This window comes from Sceloporus undulatus, chromosome 1 (genome assembly GCF_019175285.1).
Source record: "Sceloporus undulatus isolate JIND9_A2432 ecotype Alabama chromosome 1, SceUnd_v1.1, whole genome shotgun sequence".
In the NCBI taxonomy this organism is placed as follows: Eukaryota; Metazoa; Chordata; class Lepidosauria; order Squamata; family Phrynosomatidae; genus Sceloporus; species Sceloporus undulatus.
In genome coordinates this window covers 167,315,321-167,334,195 of record NC_056522.1, presented here as the reverse complement: position 1 = coordinate 167,334,195, position 18,875 = coordinate 167,315,321, and the positions used below count along the sequence as shown (strand labels likewise).

Below are 18,875 nucleotides of genomic sequence, written 5' to 3'. Positions count from 1 at the left end.
CATTTTCACGATCTCCACGCTGGGGAAAAAGTAACATAAAGCAAAATGTGTGCATCATATTGTGAAGTATTTGCAATTAATACATGACCACCAAAATCATGGGGTTTTATACAATACTTTTCTGCCAGGATACATGCTTCTTTCTATACAGTAGTATCTGTGCATAATAATACCATGTGATACCATGTTTTCCTTCAGTTATTGGGCTGAGGTACCACAGAGGCAAAAAGTGAAACATCTAAAGTAGAATACTATCCAGCATGGAGTAATTTTTGAGATGGAGATATTACTTGACAAGTCCATTGGACTGAAATTAAGGGACATTAGATAAGCCCTCTCCTGCACAATATGAGCTTACAAAATGTTACTATTACTATTATACAGCCTACACTACACTAGGGAGCAGAACAAGAATACTTGAAATTTGAGAGGGCTGTAGAAGAGGCTGGGGAATCAACTAGTTGAAGAAAACGAAATAGAAAATGTGACAAAATAGCTAATAAATATGAGTTTCCCCACTGGATTTCTGCCCTGTTTTTATATTTACAAAAACCAAACAAACAGAAGGCAGATTGTGACAGAGCACACTTCCCGAATTACTTTGCATGCCCTGGAGCACCTGCCACCCAACTCCTTCCTTCTCCAAAACCTATTCCAGGTTATCTTAAGAGAAACAAGGTGATAATGGAAAGGGAGACGTTTGTACATCTTCAAGCCTTTGGAGATGCATAGCAGTGATCCAATAAATCCTCTGACAGAATACTATCAGGCAGTGGTTATACACTACATAGTACGTGTTTTATTTTCAAGGCCTCTGTTTAAATATAAATGGTATTAAGCTGCCTCACTATAACCATTTCCTTTATTACAAACATGTCACACACACACCTAATAAAAAGTACCAACTTTTCTTGTGGAAATGATGGTCTATATCCAAAAGGTGCTGGTACAGATTTTGTAACATGGCTGACCAATTTATAACTCTATCCATGGGTTACCACAACATCTGTTCAAATTATCTGCCTTATAGCGAGTGGAACTGCTGCACTTATTCATATGCACACCACCATTTATTAGCATGTTATGCCTACAATTTAACATACCAGTATTAGTCCTTCAACATATTGGTTGTGGAGGGTAAAAGGAAACTTGAGGATGCTATTCATTCACAGCATCATTGCCAAGGAATACACAGTACCAACTTTTCACATAGGGTTCACACAGTGCTGGCTGCAGTGCTATCTGTTTTACTCAAGCTGCACATATATTGTCTGTCCTTGCATCAATTATCCAAAAAATAATAATAATTCAGGAGTTATCTGTATCTCAACCGTAACATCTCTTTTGCAATTGTATTAATGCAGCTCAACTGAGAGGTTCAAGAGTTGAGGAAAGATCTTGGAAGTGGGAAAAGCTTCATTCTCCTCTAATGATAACACAACTGTTAATATCAGATCCATTTTTAAAAGATAATGTAGTTAAACTATCAGAGCAATGTTATAATGGGTTTAGCCTTGGTTTCTCTGTGATCATTTTTCTCTCTATGTTCTCTGGTACTCTTTTTTCAACATTGTATTTTTATTACTTTTAGCTAAACACACTTAAACATTTCAGGAGGAACAAGAAAAATAACACTGATTATATTTTGCAAATGACTTATACTTGCCAAAAATAGTGGCAACTATTCATCAATAGTGACTGTAATGAACACATTCTATCCCATCCTATTAAAAATGTGTACTGACAGAAACTGGAGGAAAAGTTGGGAGTCCTCTAAGGCAGGACAAACATGTGAGCCCTGAATGAAAGCCAAATGCCATTTCTGGACTCCCTTAATAACTACTGTTAGCACACAAAGTTAGAGAACACCCTAAGAAGGGTTAATTTAGAACAGATGTTGTTACAGACACATGAATCTACATATGACTACTGCTAAGAGACATCTACAGCATGTGACGACAGTGAGATGTGTTCTTAACATAAAAATAAAAGGAAACAAAAATGGTGCACAAAACAAAGGGGAAACTAGTACAAAAACTTTGCTTCCTCTCTTCAAAACAAGTGCTGCTGTGAAGAGGACATATAGTTACCTGCATCCATATCTGCAAAGAATGGAACAGCCAGTAAGGAAAAGAAGGAACCAGAAATTCAGTGTCTCAGTTGGATTTAAAAGTTCATAAGGAGAACAAATAAAAATAATCAGGATATTAATTTCTGTGAATGTTACCTTAATTAGATTCTACTAGGATTTCATATTCAAATCTATATTCTATTCATTTATCTGAATTCAGCCACAAAAACTTACAAAGCTTTTCACTTACACCTCACTGTTTCTATGACTTATTTGTAACAATTCTAAAATTCTAAAAATTAAGAAGAAGAATAAAGGGAACAAGTCACATGCAAAGTATATTCTAGTCTTAACTATAACATAAGACATCAAGGGCCTAAAATATAAACACTATAGGGCAGTGGTGGCGAACCTATGGAACGTGTGGCCAGAGGTTGCACTCAGAGCCCTCTCTGTGGGCACACATGCTGTCGCCCTAGCACAGAGTTTGCCAGAATCTCTTACTAGAAAGCCAGAGGGACATGGCACTTTACAATAAATAAGTGAGGTCTGGGTTGCAGTTTGGGCACTCGGTCTGTAAAAGGTTCATCATCACTGCTATAGGGCTTATGGCCTGCAGCTTTCAGTTAAAGCTTGTCCCAATAACTTGACAATAACTTGTCAATAACTTGTCCCAATAGCTTGACAATAACTTGAGTGCAGTAAGATTAGGGACAATGGCCACATGAAAAAGATATATAGTAGGTTTTTTAAAAGTAGGGGATAAAGAGAAAAAGTAGAAACTGCTTTCTGACAGGTCCTACTAACTTTTAGATCTCTTTTGGCAAAAAGCACTCTATGAGAAAAGGCAGCATATTACCAATGTGCCCTCTTCAAAAAGATGTACAGCTAAACATTTAGTGTTTTCTTTCATATGCTTTTCTGTCTAATAGGATGTACTCTATAACTAATTTGATATTCTGCAGTTGCACAACCGCCTTGACTTCCAATTTTGGGAGAAAGGCAGGATACAAATAACAATACAGTAACAATCACAATAATAATGCTAACAGCCATGGTCTAAGAATAGCATGCTTCCATTGGTCTATCAGTTATTTTACCTTCCGGTGACTCCTCTTGAACATATGTCCCTGTCAGGTATCGATGCACAAGAGCAGATTTACCACTAGCTAAATTTCCCACAATTCCCTGTGGAGAGAAAAGATAACTATTATTTTTTAAATTTAAGATTTAAGTCATAGTTCTTACAAATAGGGGTAAAGCTCAATCAATTTCCAAACAGAAATAAATCAATAAATCAGAATTATCCCAGGGCATGTGCATTCATTCTAATTCTAAACTAAGATCATGGATTCTTAAACCAAATAATGTCCTAAAAAATAAGATAAACAGACTATAATCAAGCAATAATAAAGGTGCCAAACTAAATTCACAGCTGCAGTCCAGCAACATCTGATGAGCCAACAGGAACCCCTTCTTTTATAACTGAAAATGTATCTTGGCACTAGGGGGAAAAACAGTTTTAGAGCCTAGACTTCCACCTTTATCTTTATCATTTGTATACAAATGAGATCCTCTTCACACTCCAGCTCTTCATGTATTCCATGGCTATACACTCTCTGCCCTGAAGGAACTAAAACTATGTATTAGGGGACTCAAACTCCGCAAACTCCTATATCTGATTTTGACCAGACTAATAAAGTCATAAAAAGTCATGTTTTGTTTTTTGTTTATAACTAAAAGCAGGAGTGTGCAAGATGGGAGCTAGTTGTACAGGTTTTAAGACCAGTATACATTAATTTACGTTCTGAATTTTCGTCATGCCACTGAAGGAGGAAAAGGGTATTTTGTCGCACATCCACAGCTATAAGGGCTAGAAGTATTTAAACTGAAATTCTCAGTAAGCTGACATTTAAAACATGTCACCAAAAATCTACAGCAATCTATAGATGGGTAAGATACATACAGAAACTGATTTCCTTCCTAGAATAGATGGCTAACTGTAATTAACTACTACAGTTACCGATGCAGCAATGGCCATTATAATTAGCACTGCCTTTCCTTCTTATATGGAACAATTGTGACGCAGACATGAAAAGTTGCTTCCTCAGACATCTACTTCTGGAGCAAAGCACAACCCTACAATTAGTCCCAAGATTAACAAAAGAAATGGAGCAGCAATAAAGCCACTAAAAATAGCAACAATGTAGCCAAATTTGATATTTGTACACAGGCAGCTGAAATAACTACATAATTATATAGCAGAAACACCAATTAGAAGACGCCAATGTGGAAAATTTCAAAAATGTATACAAGACTTCTGTCTGCAGGAGAGTTTTCCTGAATCCAGCCCATTGACAATAATAGCACGTTTGACCGTCACTTCTGCATAAAACAGTGGGCTGACATGATACTACAATGGACAATAGGGAACTGTCTCCCAGCAGTGTGGGCAGGCCAGAATCATAAGCATGAAACCATATTATTTTTATGATCAACCAGAAAAATGATGGAAGTCCCAACTAGAGTCAATAGGACTTACCTATGTAACGACTCTCCATGGATCTGGTGTCACTGGGACTAACACAACTCAAACCAAAATAACTCTAAACCAAAATGTTCATTTCTTCCCTCAACCAGGTTCATTTGAAAGCCTTGGAAAATATCAGAGAAGCAGAACCATTCAAAATAAAAATTCAATTAAATTCTGGTGTTGTGGTATGCTCCGTGGTCTTAATCTGAATAAACAAGGAGCACATGAGCAAAAGTATCAGAAATAATTTTAAATCTATTTGGTTCCATAATTTTTGGACTGTGCCACCTCCAACAGCCAGGAAGCCAGAGGCAACATTGAGTCTTGCTACTTTAAGGACAGAAATCTATGTGAAGGGAAATTAGCTTGATAAAGGACAAGAGAAGACAACATAATTTTTTTCCTGCTGCAGTCATTCTAAACCCAAACAGGAACATGTAGATTTATAGCATGTTCGGAGTGCATCCACACAGTAGCCTGACTCTGCAATTCTTTTAGAAACCGACTGCACATGTGGATGGGCACCGGGGGGGGGAAGGGGGGGCAGAATCCTTATATATCTGAAGTACTATCAAGCTTTATCACAGAAATTAAAACATTAAGAGTAAATATGGCCACTGACAAGTTACTTACCACTTTGAGTTCTGGCACAGATCGACTTAGTGTCCATTCCTGGCTATTTACAAAGGCATCTGTAAGATTGAACAATTTTTAATATAGTTTTTAACAGTACTATGTAAGTAACCTTCTAACATTAAAAGGTTATCTGTAACATGGTTCAAGAGAAGCACAAGCAGAGTTCTCTTGGAATAGTGAAAGTGCCACCCCCTCGCCTCACATTTCGGGTGCTTGTACCTGCCAAGGGGCAGAAGGGGAGGGCAGAAAGTGTCAGATGATAGAAGACAGTGAAAGAAGTAGATTGCTTAATATGCTTTTCGTCTCTATACATTATTTTGTTGTTGTGTGTCTTCAAGAATTTTCCAACTTATGGAGACCTTAAGATAATCTTATAATGGGGATTTCTGGGTCCAAGGGTGTTTGATTTACCTACAGTTACCCACTGGGTTTTCCATGGTCAAGTTGAGAATCAAAACAAAGCAGGTTGGATAAAAAACAATGCTTTTAAAAAAATAATAATTAAAATTGGATTGTAAAAGTTTAAATCAAATTTTTATTATTGAAATCAGATTTTTAAAAATTAAATGCGTTTTGAAGAAAAATCTATCTAAAGACGGTTTTCTAGTTATGATACGTTATGGACCAAAGGCTATTGATCATGAAATTGGGATTAGTTAATTCAGTAGCGTGAGAATGTACATTCATGCAATGTTTAAATTTTGGGGTAAATAAATTCCATTAATCCATTTGCAGTGTCATGCTCTTCCAGATGTTTCTGTAAGATTATTGGGCAGTTTTTCTATCTAGAGGATATTACAACAGAGGCTTGGTTTTACAGTTCTCAAAACTGTGAATTTGTGTCTGCAGGGATCACAATCTCATTGTGATTCCATAGCTACTGTCTGCCCACCTTTGCTAAGACAGAATGAGTTTGATTCAGGTACAAGCAGCTGGGGCTGGTGAAAAGTGATTTTTCCCACAGAAGTCCTTCCATCTAGGGGAGAGGAAAATCCTTAAGAATCAGGCCCTTTGTGTGGAAAGATCCTGGACCCAGCCCAATTTATCTTCTTCCCTGAAATTCATTAGTTGTATGCCTACTTGACAATTACATATATCCGCTTTTTGCTACATTCCCTTATTTCCCATAGTCGTGAGCAAGGTATATCCCTCAATTTTGTATAATTATTTTTTCCTCTTATTTTAACAACTTTATCTTGTATTTCTAAGATTGCATGGCATGGACAGGATCTTTTCAATCTTGAATGCTTTTCAGTGTATCTTAACTTAGGCGTATGTTTAGAAAGCTCTTAATTCTCAAAGTATCGCCAACTTTTCAATTATGCCCTTAATAGAAGCTTTGAACTGCTGTTAACTGATACTGTTTGTACCAGTTTTGAGAGTCTCCTCTTTTATTTTATTTTATTTGAGCATCATAGAGTTGGAAGATATACCTGGGTCATCCAGCCCAATCACTTGCCGTGCAGGAATATACAAAGCACTCTCAACAGATGGCATCCAGCCTGTATAAAAACCTCCCCCCCCCCAAAAAAAGGGAAACTCTACCACACTCTGAAGCAGCGTATTTCACTGTCAAAGAGCTCTTACTATCAGGAAGTTCTTCCTAATGTTTAGGTGGAATTTCTTTTCCTGTAGCCTGAATCCATTGCTCTGCATCCTAGTCTCTGGATCAGTAGAAAACAAACTTGTTCCATCCTCAATATGATGTACCTTCAAATATTTAAACAACGGCTTTCATATCACCTTTTAACCTAATATTTTCCAGGCTAAACATACCCAGCTTCCTAAGCCACTCCACGTAGGACATGGTTTCTAGACCTTTCACCAATCTGGTCACCCTCCTTTGGACACACTTCAGCTTGTCAATATCCCTTTTGAATTGTAGTGTGCAAAACTGGACACAGTATTCCAAGTGAGTTCTGATTGAACAGAGTGACACTACTACATCCCTTAATATAGACACTGCACTCCTACTGACGCATCCTAAGATCCTAAAATCATATTGGCTTTTTTAGATAAGGCATCACACAATTGGCTCATGTTCAGTTTGTGGTCTACTAAGACTCCTAGATCCCTTTCACACCTATTATTGTCAAGCCACGTGTCATTTGTCTGAGCCTTTCAGTTTATCTGCCTTACATTTCTCCCTGTTGAAATTTTGTTAGTTTTGACCCAACTCTCTGATCTGTTAAGATCATTTTAATTCTGATTCTGTCCTCTCCATATTAGCTACCCCTCCTAATTTGGTGTTATCTGCAAATCTGATACACATGCCCTTTATTCCATCATCTGAATTTAGCTGAATGGAGTGGATGTACTGATTCTACAGACTAACACAGCTATATCTTTGAATTCTACCATCATCTGAGTTATTGATAAAAATGTTGAATAACCCTGGGCCCAGGACAGAACCATGTGGCATCCCACTGGTCATTTCTCTCCAAAATGAAGAGGAGACACTGCTGAGCATCCTTCAGGTTCAATCTGTTAACCAACTACTGATCAATTAACAACTGCATTATCTAGCCCATATTTTAGTAACCTTTTCATGAGGATATCATAGGGAACTTTATCAAAGGCCTTACTGAAATCAAGATATGCTACATCCACAGCATTCTCTTCATCTACCAAGCATGTCACTCATCAAAAAAGAGATATGATTAGTCTGGCATGACTTGTTTTTGAGAAACCCATGCTGCTTTTAGTGATCACACCATTCTTTTCTAAGTGCTTACAGACTATTTCATGACCTGCTCTAGCATCTTGCCTGGTATCAATGTCAGGCTGACTCGGAAGGGTAACTCATGTTCGCCTTGTTGCCGATGGGGACAACATTTGCCTTCCTACAATCTTCTGGGACCTCTCCTGTTCTCCAGGAATACTCAAAGATATGGGGTATGGATCCTGGAAAGGGGCAAATAAGGGGAACTCCTAGTGGTGATTTGTTAAATATTGAGCCTCATCCCATATATCCAGCAGACTCACAGCACTTTTTGAAAAGTAACTCCCTGGGCCAATTCAAATGCCATGATAAACCAGCAACCCATAGGCACCCTTGCTTATCAATTAAAAACAATATGCTGGTGCATGTGTCCATTTGTACCAGGAACAGCTAAACAAATCGCATGACTCCATTCCATGATTTACTGTCTTATCTAAATATGAATATATGTAGTTTGTTTTGCTTCCAACAAAGCAGAGAAAGAATTCAGAGCATATGTTAGGTTTGTCCCTAGTTTGTTGGAATAGAAGCAAAGAAGAAGAAGAAGCCCCCATATTTGGACAATACAATAAACAAAACTATTCCCAATACAAGCAACTCTTGCATGACAAGCCAGAGTTCATGCAATTCTCTGGCTTGCTTAGTTATCTGAAGAAGGCAAACATCTGCAGACATTTAAACGCCATAGATACAAGGATAATTCTCTGGACAGAATTTCAAATATTCTAGATTTTACATTTCCAAAGCTTTTAGGTCAACTTTTCAAGGGCAGCTAAAACTATTAAGTAAAGTTTGCATCAACAGCCAACAAAACATTTTTGTGCCAGCACTAAAATTACTGTGTACACCATCTGGCATACAGTTGAATTATTGTGAACATTAATCTCTGCCGTATTTAATTCAGATCGTGACCTTAATACTAGTTCAGTTCTTAATCATCTGGCTATTTCAGTACATCTGGCATCTTCTCTTCCTCCACTCCAACGTGGAGCCTAATATTTTTTCCCCCCAAAATCCATTCAGTCAACAATTGAAAATAATGTTAGATTGTAGCAATATTGGTATGAGGTCCCAACCAGTATTTCTATTTCAAAGTCTGGAATTCAAAGTTCTGTTTCAACATGGCTGGTAGCATATATGGCAATAGTTACATTGTATGACAACGTGATTTCCCCCCATAATAATTAGCATGACAATCTCATGATTATTCAAATGTACTCAGATACTTCAAGAATGTTATGTGCTCGATTATTTTTTTTAATTCTATTATAACTATAATTTCTTAGAAAAGCCCCAATGAAGGCAGCTCGCCCAAATTCTGCAACAGAGGCTGCCCTAACACTTTAACTCTGCAATAGTAAAGGGCAAAAATAGCAGGACAGTAAATCTTCTTCCATGAGCTACTTGCTACAACTGCAACCAACACCAAGCAGTTATGAATGCCAAAGGCATTCAATATCTGGTAGTATGTTACAACAGAATAAGGGACCTTCTTGGTCAGATCCTCATTCAGCAAATGAAGCTCATTAATTAGTGTTGGGTCAGTCACATAGGCCCCATACAGACAGGCCAAAATAAAGCTGCTTCGAGTCACTTTGGAGGTATGCTGTTTAAATGATGCATGTGTCCTAAAAGTCTGGAAGCCGCGGCAAAGCCACGATCCAGTCCTAAGGACTGGAGCGCAGCTTTGGCGCAGGTTCTGGCCTCTTAAGATGTGTGTGTCATTTAAGCAGCATACCTCCAAAGTGACCTGAAGCAACTTTATTTTGGCAGTCTGTATGGGCCATAGTCTATCTAGCCTGGTTAAAATGTTGGTTATGTGGATGAAGTAAGGAAAGTACATACACAGCACTAAACAACTTGAGAACATACAAATAAGTTGTCATGGCCAGCCACAAGGAAGAGGAGGAGGACTCGGCTTCTCAGGTACAGGAGGAACCTGAGGCTGTGCCATGCCCCAGTTCTGCCCTGCCAGGTCCCAGCTCTGCTCTCCCAGTGGATTTGGCTCAACCAAACCCTAGTTCTGTGGGATCTTTCTCCAGTGGAGCCTGGGGTTCAGCAGCCCAGCCTTGCCCCAGAAGAAGTGCCAGACTGGGGAGACATAGAGCAGCAGAGCATTGAGGTTCCTACCTTTAGCCAAAGGAAATCAGAAAGGGCATGCCTTCGGCGTTCCAAGAGGCTTGCTGAGAAATGCTCATTAGCCACTCAGCAGCTGTGATAAGGGAGCTAGATATAAGTTACCTAGCAAATGCCAAGTTCCTTCGTCAGAGTCTATTGATTCTCATTAGTGAATGCTGCTTGATCTGACTCCTTGCTTCCGAGACCTTTGACTGCCTTTGAATCCTTAACCTCGGACTGGACTCGCTGACCAACCCTCTGGCACTCTTGACCTTGGACTGGACTGGTAGTATTGCTCTCTGTAATCCTGAACTTTGGACTGGCTTGTGGCTTATTCTATTCAGACGCCGTTTGGTATTGTTGCTTGTGGAACTGCTTCTTGGCAGCTTGGTGTGGTTTACTTTTGCCGAGCAGGCTCTTATCAGCCGTATGAGTGTGTATTGGCAGCATGCCCAGACATAAGTCTATTACAGATTGAGTTTTCCTTATCCAAAATATTCCAAAACCCAAAATTGGTCACATCAGTGACTGAGATAGTGATACCTTTGCTTTCTGGTGGTTCAATATACACAAACTTTGTTTCATGCACAAAATTATTAAAAATAACTTGTATAAAATTACCTTCAAGCTAGATGTATAAGGTGTAATTTTTTAAAAAAAATCTGAAATCCAAAATACTTCTGGTCCCAGGCATTTCTGAGAAGAGAGACGGAATCTGTATGTATGTATTTAATTTATATCCTTTCTCTCACAATGGGATTCAAGGTAGCTTAATTTTTTTTAAAGGATTAAGCTAAAACATCCATTTGCAAAACCTAAATAAGAATTGAACAGTATTATTTTAAAAACATAATTACAACAGCTAAAAACACTAAAACATAATCTCCAGTAAAAGAGTAAAAATACTCCTGTTGGGTTCCACAGCCTCTCCTTCGAGAAGGCTCTCCCTTGAGTCCTCACCAAATGTACCTGTGAAGGTGGTGGGAATGGAGAAAGCCCTTCTCAGCAGACCTTCATGCTCACACTGGTTTGTATAAGGAGATATCATTAATAATAATAATAATTTGTTTTATTTATATACCGCTATGATCTTTGGAATAGCGGAACAGCAAGTAAGCTAATTAGCAAGTAAGCTATGGCCTTTCATACAGTCTGGACCCCAACAGTGTTGGCTTTAACAGTCCAAACTAGAATTTTGCATTCTGCCTGGAAATGGACCAGCAACCAATGGAGCTGTTTCAATAATCAGCCCCAGTCAACAGCCTGGCTGCAGCATTTTAAACCCATTGAAGTTTCCAATCAATTTCCACACATACAGTGTGTTACAATAGTCCAAACAGAATGTAAGCAAAGCATATGTCACCGTAGCCAGATCTGACATCTCAAGAAATGGTGCAGCTGACGCACTAGTTCGAACTATGCAAATGCACTCTTGGTTACAGCCAAAACCTGGGTATCCAGGCTCAGATCCAGGGCCTGAAACACACGGGCAAAATGACAGGGTTTCAAAGCCGCGTTGGGGTGTACTGATTACATGACACACATCACGAATACGGCCTGAAGCCATGCTGAATCTGTGTCATTTGCAAAGAACAAGCATGGTCTCCCGCCGTTCTATTTGGTTCATCTGTTTCAGGCCCAAGAGTACATTAGAGATATGAAGGCCCAGAAAATAAACCAAAAAGGGAAAACACACACACACACCACCTTAGTACACATTTTCATTTTCTCACTATTTTCAGAAAAATGGAAAAAATGGATGATGATTTTTTTTGACAGCAATGAACAAAATGTTTAAGACAAGGCGTATATATGCACTCCACATTACTCTTAAGAACCAGGCAGCAGATAAGACTTTTATCTAAGACTATGTACAAACCAACTATGTACAGTACTACTTGAAGTGGTGAGCCACAGACCATTGTTGGTGTGTGAGCCATCACTTGTCAGTCCACAATGAATATCCAGGAATGAAATAGTTGTAGCCAGTGAATACAAATACAGCACCGGTACTGCAGACGTTAGGAGGGGAAAAAAACATTTTCCCTGCATCAAATCGTTTCAGAAACACTAAAGTGCAGCATGAGATCATTATAATTTCTAGTCCTGGTTACCTTTTCTCCACTTAAAAAAAAATGGGAATAATTCTGCTATGGAGAATTGGAAGAGACAAAATAATTTAGTTTGTTTTACTAGTGTGGGAAGTTTCTTCGGTACTTACTGCTTTTTTGCTTGCTACTCATAGAGTTCAGGACCCTGTAGTCCCAATGTTAAAAGAATTGAATTTAAAAGAGTAAATTTAATTTGGAATTGTTTACTGAATAAACTTACTTTCAGTATAACAAACATGACTATCATATGTCAAATGAAGCTGTGCACAATCCATTTTATATTTCTAAAGCAAGAGCATGACTTTAAACTTGTAGAGGCACTAATACTGACCTGTCCCCAATTTCCCCCCAGAACAGGAAAAATAAACCTGTCATTTTCCATGCATTCAAAGTTACTCTACGTTTCTCATTTCTATTAAACATCAGTGTTTCATAATAACCATTCTCAAATTTAGATTTTTAAGGACTGCTTTAAGCACCAATTATTTTAATAGTTATCTTTCCTATTTCTTCTTGAGGTTATTGTTTTAAATACAGTACTTGACAATTGCTTGACAACACTTTTTTGATCAATTGATGAACTCCAGCTTCTGTTTTCTTTGGCTACTTCAAACCCTTCATGCGGGTTTCAGTCTCTAATTTGTTCCACACTTTCCACTCCACAGTCACTTCAATACAATTTCCCATGCTGGTAGTGTCTTGTACATGGGTACACAAATGTTTGTGACAATTACAGATGCAGCTTTAGTGCTCCTTCATCATATTGGCAACAAGACCACAGAAATCTGGCCTGACCCACAAGCAATCCCACAAACTCTTCTTAACTCAGCAAGGCGCAAACCTCCATACTGCCCAAACCACTTGTTAAATGGATTAAAAATTGGGTTTACATTTCTGAAGCATTGTTCTATAACACACTTACCAGTACAGTAGGTTTTGCAAAGAGAATAAATTTTGGGTGCAATTCTTTGCATATCTACATCTCATTGAACTCAATGTGACTTACTTCTGGGTAGTCATGCCTAGAATTGTGCTTCCAGTAAACTTAAACTGGCCATTCCAAACATCAGCCATAGCAGACAAACCTTATAACCAATACACCATAATACAAAGAACCCAGCCTTTGTGATATAGTAGTTTAAATAATTATTTTTCAGATCAGACGTTTAAAGAAATCGTCCGCTGAATTGAAAATTTCTGAAGTGAGGCATTTTAAAAGACCTTCTTTTATGACAAGTATCTGAATACAGTACTGAGATGAATTTTAACTCCAAGATTAATTTTAAATCTACAACTCTAAAATGCTGTTTCTTGATGAAACATTAAACATTCCAAAAAAGGATGTCAGCGCACCTTAAAAGTGAACCATAAATACAGTGCACTAGTGTCTGACTCTGCAATACAAACTATGAAGGGACAAGCATTTTTAAACAGGTGCTTCCCATAAAAGGCAGTAATTAAGAGTTTTTAAAAATGAATGAAAAATGTTCTTGTTGTTGTCTTTCGGTTTCTTAAGAGGATTCTCCAACATGAAATAGATTTGTACCATCTCAGCATTTTAAAGATGAAACAGAGTGCTCAAACAACAACAAAGCACTGGTGTTCCAAATACCACCAGAGTCAAAGGGTTTGATTTGTGAAGCAGAACTGCCAAAGGACTTCTCAGGCGAGTGACAGATGTATAATTAGTATGCAAGATTATCACTCAAAGCCACTCACTCCCCATCAAGCCAAAAACAAAGGGGGGGGGAGTAAGTTAAGGCAGCAGTTAGTTAAGGAAATACTGCTAGAGTCAGGAAAAGGCAGAATTGCCCCAGCTGTCCATATTGCCTATGCATCTTCAAGCTAAGATGTACATAATCATCACCTTCCTCTACCCTACAAAGTAACACTGGCCACTGTTGGATCTCTCTTTGAAAACATTGCAGTTATCCTACCAAATTTAGCACATACACTCGTAACCTCCGCTGGGGTTAGGGGCACAGGACCCCTGTGAATGTGGGAAAACCGCAAATAACAAAAACACTATGTTTTTACCTGAGAGCACACCTCCCTAGGAATCTCTAGGTCCTCCAGTGCAACTCAGTGGTCAACATCTGCCAGTCATTGACCATAGAATTGCACTGGAGTTGCTACAAATGCCTAGTGGAGTGTTCTCTCTAGGAATCTCTAGGTCTTTCAGTGTGACCTTTGGTGAAAGTTGACCATAGAGTTGTGCTGGAGAGCCTAGATAGTCCTAGAGAGAACATATTAATAAAATCCATGAATAAGCAAATCTGCAAAAGTCAAAGCCACAAATGTGGAGGGGTGAGTGTAATACAGTAATAAGCTATATAACTAATGGTGAATTCGTGCTCTGAATGCCCACTGTTTTATAGCGTAGACACCACCCATAAGAGGCAGGTGTCAGCAAAAAAGACACCCAAAAACTTTAAAGAAACTCTATCTGTGTGTGTGTGTGGGGGGGGGGAGACACCTAGAGCAGCCCAGTGAAGTGTCTATGTACATGCTCCGTGTCCACAGAGTATCTGCTGTGTGTTGGGGGGGGGGGGTGCAGAAAGGTTTTACACTGCCTCTGTAGAAATGTAAATGCCTTTGCCTCTGATACCACAATCCAACTGTGTAACCAGTTTCCCCACCTTTATCATTAGCGAGTCAATTCCTGGACAAGCAAAAGGGTGCTGCTTCCAGTATAATGGGCCACAGACAAGACCATCACCAGTCCAGCACCAGCCAGCCTACATTATGCCCTTTCTGTGTTTTTCAGGCGCATTCAGGAAAACATTGTCTAATGTTAAAGCTGTCACTAGGGAGAAGGAGTGAAGGAGGGGTGACGATAGGAGGAAGCAATATTAACAACCTAAGATATGCAGACCAAAATATTAGAAGACATTCAGGAATTGGAAGAGTTAATAAGGAAGGTCAAAGATAAAAGTGCAAAGGTAGGTCTGATGCTGAACATAAAGAAAACAAAAATAATGGCCGCAGAAGAAATATACAAGTTCAATCTAGACAATGAAGAAATTGAAATAGTTAAAGAATTCCCATATCTGGGATCAAACACTGACCAGAACGAAGACTGCAGTCAAGAAGTAAGAAGAAGACTAGGGCCTGTTACCGATGCAAAATAAAGCTGCTTCGGGTCTCTTTGGGGTATGTTGCCTAATGGTTGCATGGGTCCAAGAGGTCCGGAGGGTTGCACCAACGCCACCCTCCATTTCATAAGGCCACTGGAGTGTAACTTTGGTGCAGCTTCCGGATTCTTAAGATGCATGCATCATTTAAACAGCATTTCCCTCCAAAGAGACCCAAAGCACCTTTATCTTGGCGTCTGTAAACAGGCCTCCTCGGGAATGGGAAGGGCAGCTATGAAGAACTGGACAAGATACTAAAGAGCCAAAAGACCTACAACTGAGGCACTAAGCTAGAATGTCCATTACAGGCCATGTATCCCAATTTACCATGTATGGATGTGAGAGCTGGATAGTGACGGAGGATACCAGGGCTTTTCTCGGTTTTTTTCTTTTCTTTTTTTTTCCCGGGGGGTTTCTTTTCTCGCTCCTTCGTTTCCCTTTTTTCTTTTCTCTCTTCCTTTCTTTTTTCTTTTTCGGTTTTTTCTCTTTCTTTTTTTTTCTCTTTTTTTTCTCTTCCCTTTTCCTGGGGGTTTTTTTTTTTTTTTTTTTTTTTTTTTTTTTTTTTTTTTTTTTTTTTTTTGGGTCCTTTCTCTCTCTTTCTTCCTTTTCCCTCCCTTGGGGTCTCCTTCTCCTCTCCCCCCCCTCCTCCCCGTGGGGGGTGGTCTTCTTTCCCCCTCTCCTTCTTTTCTCTTTTTTTTTTTCGGGGGGCCTTCTTTCTTTTTTTTTTCTGTTCTTTTCTTCCTCGTGGGGGTTTTTTTTTTTTTTTTTTTTTTTTTTTTTTTGTTTTTTTTTTTTTTTGGGGGGTGGGGGGGGGGGGGGGGGGCGGGGGGCTTTCCTCTCCGGGGGGGGGGGGGGGTGGTTCTTTTTTCTTTTTTTTTCTTTCTTTCTCTTTTTTTTCTTTCTTTTTTTTTTTTTTCTCTTTTTTTTTCTTCGCTTTTCTCTTTCTCCTTTCTTTTTCTTTTCTCTCTTTTTTTTCTCTTTCTCTTTTTCTTTTTTCTTTTTTTCCTCTTGGGGGTCCTCCTTTTCCTTCCTTCCTTCCCCTTCCCCTCCTTTCTCCTTTTTTTTTTTTCTTTTCCTTCTTCGGGGGGGGGGGGGGGGGGGGCCTCTTTTTTCCCTTTTTTTTTTCTTCTCTCCTTTGGGGGGGGGGGGGGGGGTGCTTTTCCCTCCCCCCCCCGGGGGGGGGCCCTTTTTTCTTCTGGGGGGGGGGGCCTTTCTCCCTTGGGGGGGGGGTGGGTTGCTCCCCCCCCCCCCCCCCCCCCTCCCCCCCTCCTCCCCCCCCCTCCTCGGGGGGGGGGGGGGGGGGGGGGGTTTTCTCTCTGGGGGGGTTTTGTGGGTTGTGTGGGGGGGGGTTTTTTTTTTTCTTTTCCTTTTTTTTTGGTGGTGGGGGGGGGTTTTTTTCTTCCTTTTCTCTTTTTTTTCTTTGGGGTTTCGGGGGGGGGGGGGGGTCTCTTTGTTTTTTCTTCTTCCTCTTCCCTCCTTTCTTTCTCTCTTTCTTTGGGGGGGGGGTCCCCCCCCCCCCCCCCCCCCCCTCCGGCCTCTTTTTTTTTTCTCTTTCCCCTCTTTCTCCTCTTTTTTTCTTTCCTCTTCTTTTCTTCGGGGGGGGGGGTGGTTGGGGGTTTTTTTTTTTTCTTTTTTTCGGGGGCCCCCCCTCCCGGGCCTTTCTTCTGCTCTTCCCTCCCTCCTTCCTCTCTGGGGGGGGGGGGGTTTTCTTCTTCTCTTTTTTTTTGGTTCTCTCTTCTCTCCCTTCTCTTTTTTTTTTCTTTTGGGGGGGGGGGGGGGGGCCCTTCTTTTTTTGGGGGGGGGGGGTGGGGGGGGGGGGTGGGGGGGGGGGGGGGGGGGGGGGGGGGGGTTTCTTCTTTTTTCCTTTTCTTTTCCTCTTTTTTTTTTTTTTTTTTCTCTTTTTTTTTTTTTTTTTTTTTTTTTTTTTCTTTTTCTTTTTTTTTTTTTTTCCTCTTCCCTTTTCCTTTTCTTCTCTTTTTTTTTTCTTTTGGGGGTTTTGGGGGGGGGTTTTCCTCTCTCTCCTCCTCTTTTCTTTTTCTGGGTTTTTTTTTTTTTTCTTTTTTTTTTTTTTTTTTGGGTTTTTTTCTTTTGGGGGGGGGGGGGGGCTCTTTTTTTTTTGGGGGGGGGGGGGGGGGGTCTCCTTTTGGGGGGGGGGGGGGGGGGTTCCCTTCTTTCTTCTTTTCTTCGGGGGGGGGGGGGGGGGGGGGGGGGCTCTTCTTTTTTTTCTTCTTCCTCCTCTCCCTCTCTCTCCCCTCTCTCTTTTTGGGGGGGGGGGGGGGGGGGGGGGGGGGGGTTTTTTTTGTGTTTTCCTTTTTCTGGGGGGGGGTTTATCTTTTTTTTCTTTCCCTTTTCCCTTTCCCCTCTTTGGGGGGGGGTTCTTTTTTTTCTTCTTTTTGGGGGGGGTGTTGTCCTTTCCCTCCCCTCCCCTGGGTGGGCGTGGGGCTTTGGGTTCTTTCCTTCTTTTTTTTTCCCCTCCTCTGTGGGGTTTTTTTTTTTTTTTTCTTTTTTTTTTTTTTTTTTTTTTTTCTTGGGGTTCTTTCTCTCCTCTCTTTTTCTCCCTCCGTCCTCTTCTTTGGTTTCTCTCTCTTTTTTCTTTTTTTTTTTTTTTTTTTCTTTTCCTTTTTTTTTTTTTCTTTTTCCCTTTTTCTTTTTGGGGGGGGGGGGGGGGGCCTCCTCTTTTTGGGGGGGGGGGGGGTCTTTCGGGGGGGGGGGGCCTTTTCCTCCCCTTCGGGTCTTTACTTCTTCTTTTCTTTCTCCTTCTTTCTTCTTTTTTTTCCTGGGCCTTTTTCTCCTTTCTTTTTCTTTCTCTTTTGTTTTTTTTTTTTATTTTTTTTTGGGGGGGCCTCCTCTCCCTCTTCCTTTTTCGGGGGGGGGCGCTCCCCCCTCTTTTCCGGGGGGGGGGGGGGTTTCCCTTCTTTCTGACCAAAAGAAAATCAACTCATTTGAAATGTGGTGCTGCAGAAGAGTACTCAGGATACAGCCAAGAAGAAAAGCAAATGGGTTCTTGAACAGATCACACTAAAGATGATGAAGTTGAGACTATTGTACTTTGGCCACTAGAAAAAACCATAATGGTAGGAAACGAAGAGAGGAAGACCACAAACAGATAGACAGACTCAATCAGGGGGGTTATTATGGGCAAGGGCTTGCAGGAGCTGGGCCAGAATGCAGTGGAGATAGGGATTCTTAGAGAGTCTCATCCACATGGTTGCCATGAGCTGAAATCACAGAATCATAAAGTTGGAAGAGACAACAAGGCCATCCCCATTCTGCCACGCAGGAACTCTCAATCAAAGCATGCCTGACAGATGGCCATGCAGCCTGTTTAAAGACCTCTAAGGAGGGAGACTCCACTACACTCGGAGAGGAGTGTGTTCCTGTCGAACACCCTTACTTCAGGAGTTTCCTCCTGTTGGGTGGAATCTCTTTTCTGGAGCTTGCATCCACTGCTCTGGGTCCTAGCTTCTGGGGCAGCAGAAAACAAGCTTGTTCCCTGCTCACATGGCATTCCTTCAGTATTTAAAACAGGACTATTGTATCACCGAGTTGG

The 18,875-nt window shown here is 40.4% G+C and overlaps 1 protein-coding gene across 1 annotated transcript in view; it reads right to left on the bottom strand.

Annotated features, from left to right (window-relative positions):
* Positions 1-18,875, bottom strand: part of AGAP1 (ArfGAP with GTPase domain, ankyrin repeat and PH domain 1) — a 383,533-nt gene that overhangs the window by 301,257 nt on the left and 63,401 nt on the right. The window contains 2 exon segments of the mRNA XM_042467277.1: positions 3,172-3,259; positions 5,238-5,296. Of these exon segments, the coding sequence (XP_042323211.1) occupies positions 3,172-3,259; positions 5,238-5,296 (147 nt within the window).